Here is a 15,050-nt window from a genome sequence, read left to right on the forward strand (position 1 = left end):
CAATATTAGATATTAGAGTCTCATCTTTCAGTACATTGACTGTTGAAATCATGTTGTGTCCTGGCAGTCTGATGTGCCGCTGTCCGTTCATGGGGGAGACGGACCGGGCCACTCTGCTGAGGGTGGGGGTGGGGACACTGAACTGGGACGCACCTGACCTCACCTACAGGAGCACCGGGGCCCAGGGCTTCCTCCGCACAGTCCTGCAGCCAGACCCAGAGTAAGATACACAACCATCGACATTAATAAAGATTTTATGATCTCTTATATGGATATAACTCTAAATGATTTGTTCTCTCCTCAGAAAGCGACCAACTGCATTTGAGTGTCTGGGGCATGAATGGTTCCAGGTAAGAATTACATACACAGTTTGTTTATGTCTCAGCCGGGGTTGATGGAGACAAATAAAATTACTTAATCTTGTCTAACACATTCTCTCTTGTTGATTACGTTGTCAGAGCGAACATGAGGATGACACTGATGATATCAATACAAGGGCTCTGAAAGTCTTCATCGCAAGGAGAAAATGGCAGGTACAATAATGACATGCAGGGCACTAGTTTAACAAACCTAATACAATGATTAAGTTGTAGCGTTACAGGTTCAGGGGTGTGTCAGAAATATTTGTGCTATTTTCACAAATGGAATTATGGGCACAGTAGCTGGTGTTGGTGTGAAAGGGCTGGGTTTGGAAGAATAAATAAGTTGGAGGCTTGATGCCTCACTGGCCAATCAGAACATGCTCCATGGCTATACAGTGCCTTGCAAAAGTATTCATCCCCCTTGGCGTTTTGCCTATTTTGTTGCATTACAACCTGCAATTTAAATGGATTTTTATTTGGATTTCATGTAATGGACATACACAAAATAGTCCAAATTGGTGAAGTGAAATGAAAAAAATCACTTGTTTAAATAAATAACGGAAAAGCGGTGCGTGCATATGTATTCACCCCCTTTGCTATGAAGCCCCTAAATAAGATCTGGTGCAACCAATTACCTTCAGAAGTCACATACTTAGTTAAATGAAGTCCACCTGTGTGCAATCTAAGTGTCACATGATCTGTCACATGATTTCAGTATATATACACCTGTTCTGAAAGGCCCCAGAGTCTGCAACACCACTAAGCAAGGGGCACCACCAAGCAAGCGGCACCATGAAGACCAAGGAGCTCTCCAAACAGGTTAGGGACAAAGTTGTGGAGAAGTACAGATCAGGGTTGGGTTATAAAAAAATATCAGAAACTTTGAACATCCCACGGAGCACCATTAAATCCATTATTAAAAAATTGAAAGAATATGGCACCACAACAAACCTGCCAAGAGAGGGCCGCCCACCAAAACTCACGGACCAGGCAAGGAGGGCATTAATCAGAGGCAACAAAAAGACCAAAGATAACCCTGAAGGAGCTGCAAAGCTCCACAGCGGAGATTGGAGTATCTATCCATAGGACCACTTTAAGCCGTACACTCCACAGAGCTGGGCTTTACAGAAGAGTGGCCAGAAAAAAGCCATTACTTCAAGAAAAAAATAAGCAAACACGGTTGGTGTTCGCCAAAAGCCATGTGGGAGACTCCCCAAACATATGGAAGACGGTACTCTGCTCAGATGAGACAAAAATGTAGCTTTTTGGCCATCAAGGAAAACGCTATGTCTGGCGCAAACCCAACACCTCTCATCACCCCGAGAACACCATCCTCAAAGTGAAGCATGGTGGTGGCAACATCATGCTGTGGGGATGTTTTTCATCGGCATGGACTGGGAAACTGGTCAGAATTGAAGGAATGATGGATGGCGCTAAATACAGGGAAATTCTTGAGGGAAACCTGTTTCAGTCTTCCAGAGATTTGAGACTGGGACGGAGGTTCACCTTCCAGCAGGACAATGACCCTAAGCATACTGCTAAAGCAATACTCAAGTGGTTTAAGGGGAAACATTTAAATGTCTTGGAATGGCCTAGTCAAAGCCCAGACCTCAATCCAATTGAGAATCTGTGGTATGAGTTAAAGATTGCTGTACACCAGTGGAACCCATCCAACTTGAAGGAGCTAGAGCAGTTTTGCCTTGAAGAATGGGCAGAAATCCCAGTGGCTAGATGTGCCAAGCTTATAGAGACATACCCCAAGAGACTTGCTTGCAGCTGTAATTGCTGCAAAAAGTAGCTCTACAAAATAGGAAAGATGCCAAGGGGGGTGAATACTTTCACAAGCCACTGTATACAGTGCATTCGGAAAGTATTCAGACCCCTTGACATTTTCCACATTTTGTTAAGTTACAGCCTTTTTCTAAAATGGATTCAATTGTTTTTTTTCCCTCAGCAATCTACACACAATACCCCATAATGACAGATAAAAAATAGGTTGTTCGAGATTTTTGCAAATATATGGAAAAAACCCCCCCGGAAATATCACATTTACATAAGTATTCAGACCCTTTACTCAGTACTTTGTTGAAGTACCTTTGGCAGCGATTACAGCCTTGAGTCTTCTTGGGTATGACGCTACAAGCTTGGCACACCTGTATTTGGGGAGTTTCTCCCATTCTTCTCTGCAGATCCTCTCAAGCTCTGTCAGGTTGGATGGGGAGCGTCGCTGCACAGCTATTTTCAAGTATTTCCAGAGATGATCGGGTTCAAGTCCGGGCTCTGGCTGGGCCAATCAAAGACATTCAGAGACTTGTCCCAAAGCCACTCCTGCATTGTCTTGGCTGTGTGCTTAGGGTCGTTGTCCCGTTGGAAGGTGAACCTCCGCCCCAGTCTGAGGTCCTGAGCGCTCTGGAGCAGGTTTTCATCAAGGATTTCACTGTACTTTGCTCCGTTCATCTTTCCCTCGATCCTGACTGGTCTCCCAGTCCCTGACACTGAAAAACATGATGAACTAAACATCTGGGAAAGCGAGAGAGCGGGGCCTCCCTCACTTACGTTTCACTGAAACACCCAAATATAACTCTCCCAACTTCCACCTCAGAAACTATAATTGTTGTAAACTACAGCGGTTCAATGTTTTCTAGGAATAGACTAACTTAGTTTATTCAGCTAGCTAACTTGGTACAGTATTCTTCCGTGAAAAACCGTCCAGGGCCCCTAGTCATATGACGCCACAGCCAACTAGCATGCCGGACTCCAACAACACCGTTTAGCACCACTACTCGGCCACAACAAACCACCAGTGTGTCAACACGCCAAGCAGATCATTCGTGTCCGTGTCTAACGTTGTGGGTTAGTCCCGACAGCTTGAGCGAGTCCGTCGTCAACTTATTCAGCCAGTTAGTTAGCTAGAATAGTTAGCATACTAGCTAGCCATTGCTTTCTGCCAACGAAGAAACCCGTCCTCCCACGGCACGAACACACAGACAGAGCCAAGCTAACGTTAACTAGTCACCCATGTCCCTAATTCCCTTGAACGACTCTGGCTACCAGTATGTAAAAACAAAACACAAATGTAGGTTATAACTTACCCCTAGCAGCTACTGTTAAGCTAGCCAAGTGCAAAGCTAGCCACTGAATTGACTCAGCCAGTTCGCGTCTGTTCGCTAAGTCGTTCCAGCTATTGTTTAGTAGCTATCCAGGTAGCAACAAGCTAGCTACATTTCGAGCACAGTAGCTACTTACTACCTAACGTTAACGCTTCAGACAATGAGGTTAGAAAAACAGCTGAATGGTAGGCATTTTTGTATGTAATTATTGTAGGCAGCTAGCTGGCGTAATTACAGGTACTCTCAGGCGTGAAACAACTATCCACAGTTGCTAATAGGTAGCAATAGCTACCCGCTAGCTAGTCCAGGTAGTGGGTTAGCTAGCTTCGTGCTTCACCGGGCTCAGTCGAATACAACACTTACCTACAATAATTACATACAACAACCCACGATAACTACCTACAATACCTAACTACAATCTAAATACATAGTTTAAGCCTTACTCGACAAAGCTTAAACTATGTATATAAGCCATATAAGCCAAGCTTACCTCCCGCCAGAGAGAGACACAACCTCAACCGACGACAACGACTTTTAATGTCCATTGCTTGTGTTTCTTGGCCCTAGCAAGTCTCTTCTTATTATTGGTGTCCTTTAGTAGTGGTTTCTTTGCAGCAATTCGACCATAAAGGCCTGATTCACACAGTCTCCTCTGAACAATTGATGTTGAGATGTGTCTGTTACTTGAACTCTGTGAAGCATTTATTTGGGCTGTAATGTCTGAGGCTGGGAACTCTAATGAACTTATCCTCTGCAGCAGAGGTAACTCTGGGTCTTACATTCTTGTGGCGGTCCTCATGAGAGCCAGTTTCATCATAGCGCTTGATGGTTTTTGCGACTGCACTTAAAGAAATGTTCAAAGTTCTTGAAATGTTCCGTATTGACTGTCTTAAAGTAATGATGGACTGTCATTTCTCTTTGCTTATTTGAGCTGTTCTTGCCTTAATATGGACTTGGTCTTTTACCAAATAAGGCTATGTTCTGTATACCAACCCTACCTTGTCACAACACAACTGATTGGCTCAAATGCATTAAGAAGGAAATAAATTCCACAAATGAACTTTTATGAAGGCACACCTGTTAATTGAAATGTATTCCAGGTGACTACCTCATGAAGCTGGTTGAGAGAATGCCAAGAGTGTGCAAAGCTGTCTTCAAAGCAAAGTGTGGCTATTTGAAGAATCTCAAATATAAAATATATTTTTATTTGTTTAACACTTTTTTGGTTACTACATGATTCCATATGTGTTATTTAATAGTTTTGATTTGTTCACTTTTATTCTACAATGTAGAAAATAGTAAAAATAAACGAAAACCCTAGAATGAGTAGGTGTTCTAAAACCTTTGACCGGTAGTGTATGTAAATAAGTTATTTCTGTTTTTTTATTTGTATAAATTTGCACACAAAAACCTGTTTTTGCTTGGTCAATATGGGGTGTTGTGTGTAAATTGATGAGGAAAATAAACAATTTAATCCATTTTAGAATAAGGCTGTACTTTCCGAATGCACTGTATTTGGTTGCTTCTATCTTTATGTATTGCCTTTATGTATTGCCTTGTCATCAACTTCAATTTCAATGTTACTCCGTTATAGCCTAGTTTGTTGAATAGCCTACAGAAACATAGCCTAGTTTGTTAAATAGCCTACAGAAACAAAATATTATCTTTGCTAAATACGTTGAACATGTTTTCAGTCCACATTGATATAAGTAATTGCATGTCTTCAATATGGAAATATTGTCCACTCACCGTTATACTGCTCTCAAATATAATGTTTTAATAACATAACGGAACCATTTTACAGATCGCATTCACACTTCTCCAGAAATAGCAGACGGATCCTAAATTCCATTGCATGCCAGCTGGACGTTCTCATCATAAAGCCAGGATGGTGAATCATTCTAAAAAGGTTAGCCGTAGCACCAGCCGGAAATAGAGTAAAAGTCACCCAGAAAAATACTACTGGAGTAAAAGTCTAAAAGTATCTGGTTTTAAATGTACTTAAGTGCTCTTTAGAAAAAACGGATTTCAGTCTTGGAGGTGTGTTTACTGACTGATTCCGCGTTTGGTTAATGATGTTAGTCCTCCATGAGACACTGTAGCCTATTTCACTTCCTCAAAATCCCCAGAATGAATCTAAGATAAAATCTGTAATTAATTTTGATGTTTTTCCCGAGGATGTTTTAGTTGAGCAATTTTGGTAAATGGTGAAATAAGTATAGCCAGTTATAATTGTAATGGCTTAGCAGATAATAAGAAAAGAATAACAATATTTACCTGGCTCAAAGAGAAGGAATATAATATATATTGTTTACAGGAAACTCATTCAACAATTCTAGATGAAGTTGTGTGGAAAAAGGAGTTATGATATTAATTAACAGTAATTTTGATCCGAATGTGCAAATTGTCCAAACAGATCCGCAAGGTAGATGGATGATTTTAAATATATTATTGGACTGTAAACAGATATGGCTCATTAACCTTTGCGGACCAAATAATGATGATCCATGCTTCTTTGAAAATATATATAATCAATTATCAACCCTGCAAGCAATACAATAGTATTTTGGTATGGTAGGAGATTATAATACTGTTTTAAATAGCTCAATGGACTAAATCACACTACAAACTATCACGCTCATTCTCTTAAGGAAATCATGAATGTAATGGATACATTAGAACTAGTGGATATATGGAGGCTTAAATATCCTGACCTAGTGAGATATACACTGCTCAAAAAAATTAAGGGAACACTTAAACAACACATCCTAGATCTGAATGAATGAAATAATCTTATTAAGTACTTTTTTCTTTACATAGTTGAATGTGTTGACAACAAAATCACACAAAAACAAAATCACACAAAAATTATCAATGGACATCAAATGTATCAACCCATGGAGGTCTGGATTTGGAGTCACCCTCAAAATTAAAGTGGAAAACCACACTACAGGCTGATCCAACTTTGATGTAATGTCCTTAAAACAAGTCAAAATGAGGCTCAGTAGTGTGTGTGGCCTCCACGTGCCTGTATGACCTCCCTACAACGCCTGGGCATGCTCCTGATGAGGTGGCAGATGGTCTCCTGAGGGATCTCCTCCCAGACCTGGACTAAAGCATCCGCCAACTCCTGGACAGTCTGTGGTGCAACGTGGCGTTAGTGGATGGAGCGAGACATGATGTCCCAGATGTGCTCAATTGGATTCAGGTCTGGGGAACGGGCGGGCCAGTCCATAGCATCAATGCCTTCCTCTTGCAGGAACTGCTGACACACTCCAGCCACATGAGGTCTAGCATTGTCTTGCATTAGGAGGAACCCAGGGCCAACTGCACCAGCATATGGTCTCACAGGGGGTCTGAGGATCTCATCTTGGTACCTAATGGCAGTCAGGCTACCTCTGGCGAGCACATGGAGGGCTGTGCGGCCCCCCAAAGAAATGCCACCCCACACCATGACTGACCCACCCCCACACCGGTCATGCTGGAGGATGTTGCAGGCAGCAGAACGTTCTCCACAGCGTCTCCAGACTCTGTCACGTCTGTCACATGTGCTCAGTGTGAACCTGCTTTCATCTGTGAAGAGCACAGGGCGCCAGTGGCGAATTTGCCAATCTTGGTGTTCTCTGGCAAATGCCAAACGTCCTGCACGGTGTTGGGCTGTAAGCACAACCCCCACTTGTGGACGTCGGGCCCTCATACCACCCTCATGGAGTCTGTTTCTGACCGTTTGAGCAGACACATGCACATTTGTGGCCTGCTGGAGGTCATTTTGCAAGGCTCTGGCAGTGCTCCTCCTGCTCCTCCTTGCACAAAGGCGGAGGTAGCGGTCCTGCTGCTCGGTTGTTGCCCTCTTACGGCCTCCTCCACGTCTCCTGATGTACTGGCCTGTCTCCTGGTAGCGCCTCCATGCTCTGGACACTACGCTGACAGACACAGCAAACCTTCTTGCCACAGCTCGCATTGATGTGCCATCCTGGATGAGCTGCACTACCTGAGCCACTTGTGTGGGTTGTAGACTCCGTCTCATGCTACCACTAGAGTGAAAGCACCGCCAGCATTCAAAAGTGACCAAAACATCAGCCAGGAAGCATAGGAACTGAGAAGTGGTCTGTGGTCACCACCTGCAAAATCAGTCCTTTATTGGGGGTGTCTTGCTAATTGCCTATAATTTCCACCTGTTGTCTATTCCATTTGCACAACAGCATGTGAAATGTATTGTCAATCAGTGTTGCTTCCTAAGTGGACAGTTTGATTTCACAGAAGTGTGATTGACTTGGAGTTACATTGTGTTGTTTAAGTGTTCCCTTAATTTTTTTGAGCAGTGTACATGGCGGAGACTCAATCAAGCTAGTCATTTTTTTTTTTTTATTAATATTTTTTTTTTTTTGGGGGGGGGGGTAGATCAGCTTTAATATTGCAGATAGATTGTAACTTCCATCAATGTAATTGTCTGCATCACTTCCAATCCCCCATGTTTTTTATATATATACTCCCCTTTATTACTTTTCAACCCAGCCATTCTTTCCCTACTTGGGGTAAATTAGTGAACAACAATGCTTAGGCCTCTACTTCCAGCTTATACAGTGAGGGAAAAAAGTATTTGATCCCCTGCTGATTTTGTACTTTTGCCCACTGACAAAGAAAGGATCAGTCTATAATTTTAATGGTAGGTTTATTTGAACAGTAAGAAACAGAATAACAACAAAAAAATCCAGAAAAACGCATGTCAAAAACATAATAAATTGATTTGCATTTTAATGAGGGAAATAAGTATTTGACCCCCTCTCAATCAGAAAGATTTCTGGCTCTCAGGTGTCTTTTATACAGGTAACGAGCTGAGATTGGGAGCACACTCTTAAAGAGACTGCTCCTAATCTCAGCTTGTTACCTGTATAAAAGACACCTGTCCACAGAAGCAATAAATCAATCAGATTCCAAACTCTCCACCATGGCCAAGACCAAAGAGCTCTCCAAAGATGTCAGGGACAAGATTGTAGACCTACACAAGGCTGGAATGGGCTACAAGACCATCGCCAAGCAGCTTGGTGAGAAGGTGACAACAGTTGGTGCGATTATTCGCAAATGGAAGAAACACAAAATAACTGTCAATCTCCCTTGGCCTGGGGCTCAATGCAAGATCTCACCTCGTGGAGTTGCAATGATCATGAGAACGGTGAGGAATCAGCCCAGAACTACACGAGAGGATCTTGTCAATGATCTCAAGGCAGCTGGGACCATAGTCACCAAGAAAACAATTGGTAACACACTACGCCGTGAAGGACTGAAATCCTGCAGCGCCTGCAAGGTCCCCCTGATCAAGAAAGCACATATACAAGGCCGTCTGAAGTTTGCCAATGAACATCTGAATGATGAATGATTCAGAGGAGAACTGGGTGAAAGTGTTGTAGTCAGATGAGACCGAAATGGAGCTCTTTGGCATCAACTCAACTCGCCGTGTTTGGAGGAGGAGGAATGCTATCTATGACCCCAAGAACACCATCCCCACCGTCAAACATGGAGGTGGAAACATTATGCTTTGGGGGTGTTTTTCTGCTAAGGGGACAGGACAACTTCACCGCATCAAAGAGACGATGGACGGGGCCATGTACCGTCAAATCTTGGGTGAGAACATCCTTCCCTCAGCCAGGGCATTGAAAATGGGTCGTGGATGGGTATTCCAGTATGACAGTGACCCAAAACACACGGTCAAGGCAACAAAGGAGTGGCTCAAGAAGAAGCACATTAAGGTCCTGGAGTGGCCTAGCCAGTCTCCAGACCTTAATCCCATAGAACATCTGTGGAGGGAGCTGAAGGTTCGAGTTGCCAAATGTCAGCCTCGAAACCTTAATGACTTGGAGAAGATCTGCAAAGAGGAGTGGGACAAAATCCCTCCTGAGATGTGTGCAAACCTGGTGGCCAACTACAAGAAACGTCTGACCTCTGTGATTGCCAACAAGGGTTTTGCCACCAAGTACTAAGTCATGTTTTGCAGAGGGGTCAAATACTTATTTCCTTCATTAAAATGCAAATCAATTTATAACATTTTTGACATGCATTTTTCTGGATTTTTTTGTTGTTATTCTGTCTCTCACTGTTCAAATAAACCTACCATTAAAATTATAGACTGATCATTTCTTTGTCAGTTAGCAAATGCACAAAATCAGCAGGGGATCAAATACTTTTTTCCCTCACTGTACTTACTATCTACATTTTATGGACACAGTCAATTTTACAATAATTCTATTTTATTTGTTTTTGCTCCTGAACTTCTTCTACTCTCAACCTCTACGATCATTTTCATGATGTCCATCCGGTTTGCTTCTATATGCCATATCATTCTAACTGTGCTCTTTCCCAAAAGCTCCCAACATACAACCTATATACTTATTATGGACACAGTATGCTTACATTATTAGTTATCTTGTTATTATTTGTTGTTATTTGTTGTTAGTCCCATCCTTCAACACCTCCCATCTATCTCTTAACACCATCCATATAGGATTTCTATTTGCCATTTATATATTTCAACTGTACTGTGATGTTTTACAAAAGTTCTGAACCTTTCTATTCTCATTGCTTCTACAGATTGTGAATTAAAAATAAACATTTTTGCTAAAAGTATTATTATATTATTGATCGATTGACTGTGACTTTTCAGATCACCCAGTAATGCTATCTGCAAGGTTAGCTCCAGGTAAATATTGCAATCCTTTAGCCATTCCTGGACCTGTGTCCAAAAACAAGCTACAAATGGACAGAACCAAAACAAATGCTCTAATGATTCTGTCTCTTCACAGCAAAATCTGCAGAGCTGGGAAGATTGTATCCCCCATATAAATAACATTCTATTGGTAGCAATAATTTTGTATAATAATTTAAATTGAAAGATTCTAAGTTTTGAATCCGGTGTCGTTTTGCGTGTCAGTTCATAAACACTATGCCCTGGGATCGGTACGTCAAAAATCTCTTCCCAACTATTTTGCAATCTATATGGGACGGGTGTCAATCCTTTGGTCCTTAAATGAAACTGATATACTTTTTTATTTATCACAGTTTTCCTTAACCAATTATGTTCTTTAATGCAAGGCCGACAGACAAGTTCCTTACTTTCTCCCCCTTCCACTTTCCTCTTCCATTTTTGTGGTAAGGCTGCAATTATTTGGTTGTAATTTTGGGTAGAGCAGACATTTCCATATGTTTTTGTTAGCTGCATGTGCGACATAACTCCACCAGTCCTACCGATGATATCATTTACGAAGATTATACCTTTTTTAAACATTTTGTCAAAAAATAAAGGTTTTTTGTCAATTAGTATATTTGAATTTAACCACAATATTTGTTGCATTATTTGTGCTGTCGTTTCTGGAGGATTAAATTGAAATTGCAACCAACTTTCTATGGCTTGTTTTAGAAATAGTGATATTTGGGAGATGATTTCCTTTTCAAATAACTGAAAATGAGTGGTTGTAATCTGAATAAAGGGAAAAGGGCCATTCTTGAACATTGGGTGAGACAATCTTACTAATTTGCTAGAGAACCAGTTCGGATTTAAGTATAACGTTTGTATGACTGAAGCTTTTAGTGATAGGTCTAATGCTTTAATATTTAATAATTTCTGTCCTCCGAATTAATATTCATTATATAAATAGGCCCGTTTAATTTTGTCTGGCTTATGGCAAATAAAATTGAATATTTTTTTCTCATATAATTTAAAAAACTGTTCGCTAGGCGTAGGCAAGACCATAAGCAAATAGGTAAACTGGGATAATACTAAAGAGTTAATCAGGGTGATTTTTTCACAAATTGACAGGAATTTACCTTTCCATGGTAGCAAGATCTTATCTATTTTTGCTAACTTTCTATTAAAATGTATTGAAGTGAGATCATTTATTTCCTTTGGGATATGTATTCCGAGTATATCCACATCACCATCAGACCATTTTATTGGTAAACTACATTGTAATGTAAAAATTGTATTTTCTAGTGATCCAATATGTAATATAGTACATTTGTCATAATTTGGTTGTGATCCAGAGAGGTTAGAAAATGTATCTAGATCCTCTATGAGGCTGTGGAGGGATTCTAGTTGTGGATTTAAAAGAAAACATGAATCATCAGCGTACAATGACACCTTTGTTTTTAAGCCCTGGATTTCTAATCCTCTGATATTATTATTGGATCAGATTTTAATAGCTAACATCTCGATGGCCACAATAAATAGATATGCCGATAGTGGACAACCTTGTTTCACTCCTCTTGACAGTTTAAAACTTTCTGAGAAATAGCCATTATTTACTTTTTTTACACCTAGTGTTACTATACATGATTTTGACCCATTTTATAAGAGATTCTCCAAAATTGAAATGCTCCAGGCATTTATATATAAACCCCTGTCGTACTTTATCAAATGCCTTTTCGAAGTCTGCTATGAATAGCAGGCCTGGTTTCCCAGATTTTCCATAGTGTTCTATTGTTTCCAATACTTGCCTTATATTATCTCCAATGTATCTTCCATGTAAAAAATATGTCTGATTAGAATGAATAATATCCAACAATACCTTTTTAATTCTATGCGCTATACATTTTGCTAGAATTTTTGCATCACAACACTGAAGTGTAAGGGGCCTCCAATTTTTAAAATGGACTGGATCTTTATATTTTCCACTTGTATCCTGTTTCAGTAATAATGAGATCAGACCTCTTCTTGAGTGTCAGATAATCTACCATTTACATAGGAGTGGTTAAAACATGCTAATAATGGTCCTCTTAGTATATCAAAAAAGGTTTGGTATACCTCAACTGGTATGCCATCCAACCCTGGAGTTTTACTGGACTTAAAGTCTTTAATTGCATCCAGAAGTTCCTCCTCTGTAATTTCACCTTCACATGAGTCTTTCTGTATGGCTGTTAATTTTACATTATCAATAGAAAAAAAATCTCTACAATTTGCTTCAGTTAGAGGAGATGGAGGCGACTGAAAAGAAAACATATAAAACTTAAAGTACTTTGTTTCCTCCTTTAAAATATCATTTGGTGAATCATGGGTGACTCCGTCAATTGTAACCAGTTTCATTAAATAATTTTTGGTACCATTCCTATGTTGAAGATTAAAAAATAATTTTGTGCATTTTTCCCCATATTCCAACCAGTTTGCTTTATTTTTATAATATATTACACTTGATCTTTCTTGAATAAGTTTCTCCATTTCTTTTTGTTTTTCCTCTAATTTATTCTGAGCCTCTATGTTACAGTTTTTATTGCCATCTATCTGTTCTGTTAGACTTTCTATTTCCTTTGTTAGTATAAACTCTTTTGACCTAAATTGCTTTTGTTTTCGAGATGATTGCTGAATTGCATGGCCTCTAAAGGCACATTTAAAGGTGTCCCATACAATAAGGGGATTTGCTGTACCTATGTTATGTTGGAAAAAGTCAGTTATAAATTCCTTTGTTCTAATTATAAATAAATTATCATCCAATAGGCTTTGATTAAATTTCCAATATCCTCGCCCACGTGGAAATTCAGTAAGAGTAATGTATATGCCAATTATGTGATGGTCCGACTGCATTCTGTCCCCTATCAACACTTTTTAAAACTTTTTCAAGCTAGTCATCTTGACTTCTTTCTTATGTCATTCTCGTTGGCACCAAAGTTTAAAAAGTGTTGATAGTGGACAGAATGCGGTCGGACCATCATATAATTGGCATATACATTACTCTTACTGAATTTCCATGTGGGCGAGGATATTGGAAATGTAATCAAAGCCTATTGGATGATAACTTGTTTTTAACTAGGACAGAGGAATTTATAACTGCATTTTTCCATCATAACATAGGTACAGCAAATTCCCTTATTGTATGGGACACTTTTAAATGTGCCTTTAGAGGCCATGCAATTCAGTGCTCATCTCAGAAACAAAAGCATTTAGGTCAAAAGAGTCCATACCAACAAAGGAAATTGTCACGGTTTCGGCCGAGGCTGCTCCTTCTCCTTGTTCGGGCAGGCTTCGGCGGTCGTCGTCTCCGGAGTACTAGCTGCCACCGTTCTATGTTTCTATGTTTGATTGGTTTTGTCTGTTTTGCTACACCTGTTCCTTATTAGTGTTTATTATGCGTCCTATTTAGTTCTCTTGAGTTTGGTCAGGTGTTGTGTGTAATTGTTCTTTGTCACGTTGTGTGCTAGTTCGTTTATTCTGTTCTCTCTGTATTTTGTGTTTGAGAGAGAGTTCCGCACTTTGTGCGCCTTAGCATACTTTACTGTTGTGCGTAAAGTTCGCCTGTAGCCTGTTGCCGTGTGTGGCTCGTTTTTGGACTTTACTAAAGACGCTGTTCAAAACCTCTGTGTGTGCTGCGCCTGATTCTACACAACCTCTACACTCAACCCTGACAGAAATAGGTCTAACAGAACAGATAGATAGCAATAAAAACTGTAACATAGAGGCTCAGAATAAGATAGAGAAAAAAACTAAAAGAAACTTAAGGAACTTATTTGAGAAAGATCAAGTGTAATATATCATACAAATAAAGCAAACTAGATGGAGTATGGGGATTTCTTTTAAATCTTCAACATAAAATTGCTACCAAAAATAATTTACTGAAACTGCTTTCAAATGACGAAGTCACCCATGATTCACCAAATTATATTTTGAAGGAGGAAGCAAAGTACTTTAAGCATATCTTTTCTCCTCTAACTGAAGCTAATTGTATGGATTTGTTTCTATTGATAATGATAATTTAACAGCCATACAGAAATAAACATGTGAAGGTGAAATTATAGAGGAGGAACTTCTGGATGCAATTAAAGACTGTAAGTCCGGGAAAACTCCAGGGTTGGATGCCATACCAGTTGAGGTATACCAAACCTTTTTTGATGTACTCAGAGGACCGTTATTAGCATGTTTTAACCACTCCTATGTAAATGGTAGATTATGAGACACTCAAGAAGAGGTCTGATTTCATTATTACTGAAACAGGATACAAGTGGGAAATATAAAAATCCTGTCCATTAAAAAAATTGGAAGCCCCTTACACTTCAGTGTTGTGATGCAAAGATTCTAGCAAAATGTATAGTGCATAGAATTAAAAAGGTATTGTCGGACATTATTCATTCAAATCAGACAGGTTTTTTACATGGACGATACATTGGAGATAATATAAGGCAAGTACTCGAAACAATAGAACACTATGAAAAATCTGGGAAACCAGGCCTGCTATTCATAGCTGACTTTGAAAAGGCTTTTGATAAAGTACGACTGGAGCTTATATATAAATGCCTGGAGCATTTCAATTTTGGAAAATCTCTTATAAATTAGGTTTAAATCATATGTAGTAACCCTAGGTGTAAAATAGTAAATAATGGCTATTTCTCAGAAATAAAAATAATTTTTTTACATTACCAAGTAGTTTACCAATAAAATGGTCTGATGGTGATGTGGATATACTCGGAACACATATCCCAACAGAAATAAATGATCTCAATCCAATACATTTTTATAGAAAGTTAGCAAAAATAGATCTTGCTACCATGGAAAGGTAAATACCTGTCTATTTGTGGAAAAATCACACTGATTAACTCTTTA

The 15,050-nt window shown here is 39.7% G+C and overlaps 1 protein-coding gene across 1 annotated transcript in view; it reads left to right on the plus strand.

Annotated features, from left to right (window-relative positions):
- The window catches only part of obscna (obscurin, cytoskeletal calmodulin and titin-interacting RhoGEF a), an 83,006-nt gene that overhangs the window by 56,532 nt on the left and 11,424 nt on the right, over positions 1 to 15,050 (plus strand). Inside the window, exons 73-75 of the mRNA XM_045205751.1 lie at positions 68 to 220; positions 305 to 350; positions 459 to 533. Coding sequence (XP_045061686.1) covers positions 68 to 220; positions 305 to 350; positions 459 to 533 — 274 coding nt within the window. The remainder of the gene's footprint in view (positions 1 to 67; positions 221 to 304; positions 351 to 458; positions 534 to 15,050) is intronic.

The sequence above is a fragment of the Coregonus clupeaformis genome, chromosome 20, assembly GCF_020615455.1.
Source record: "Coregonus clupeaformis isolate EN_2021a chromosome 20, ASM2061545v1, whole genome shotgun sequence".
Classification (NCBI taxonomy): domain Eukaryota; kingdom Metazoa; phylum Chordata; class Actinopteri; order Salmoniformes; family Salmonidae; genus Coregonus; species Coregonus clupeaformis.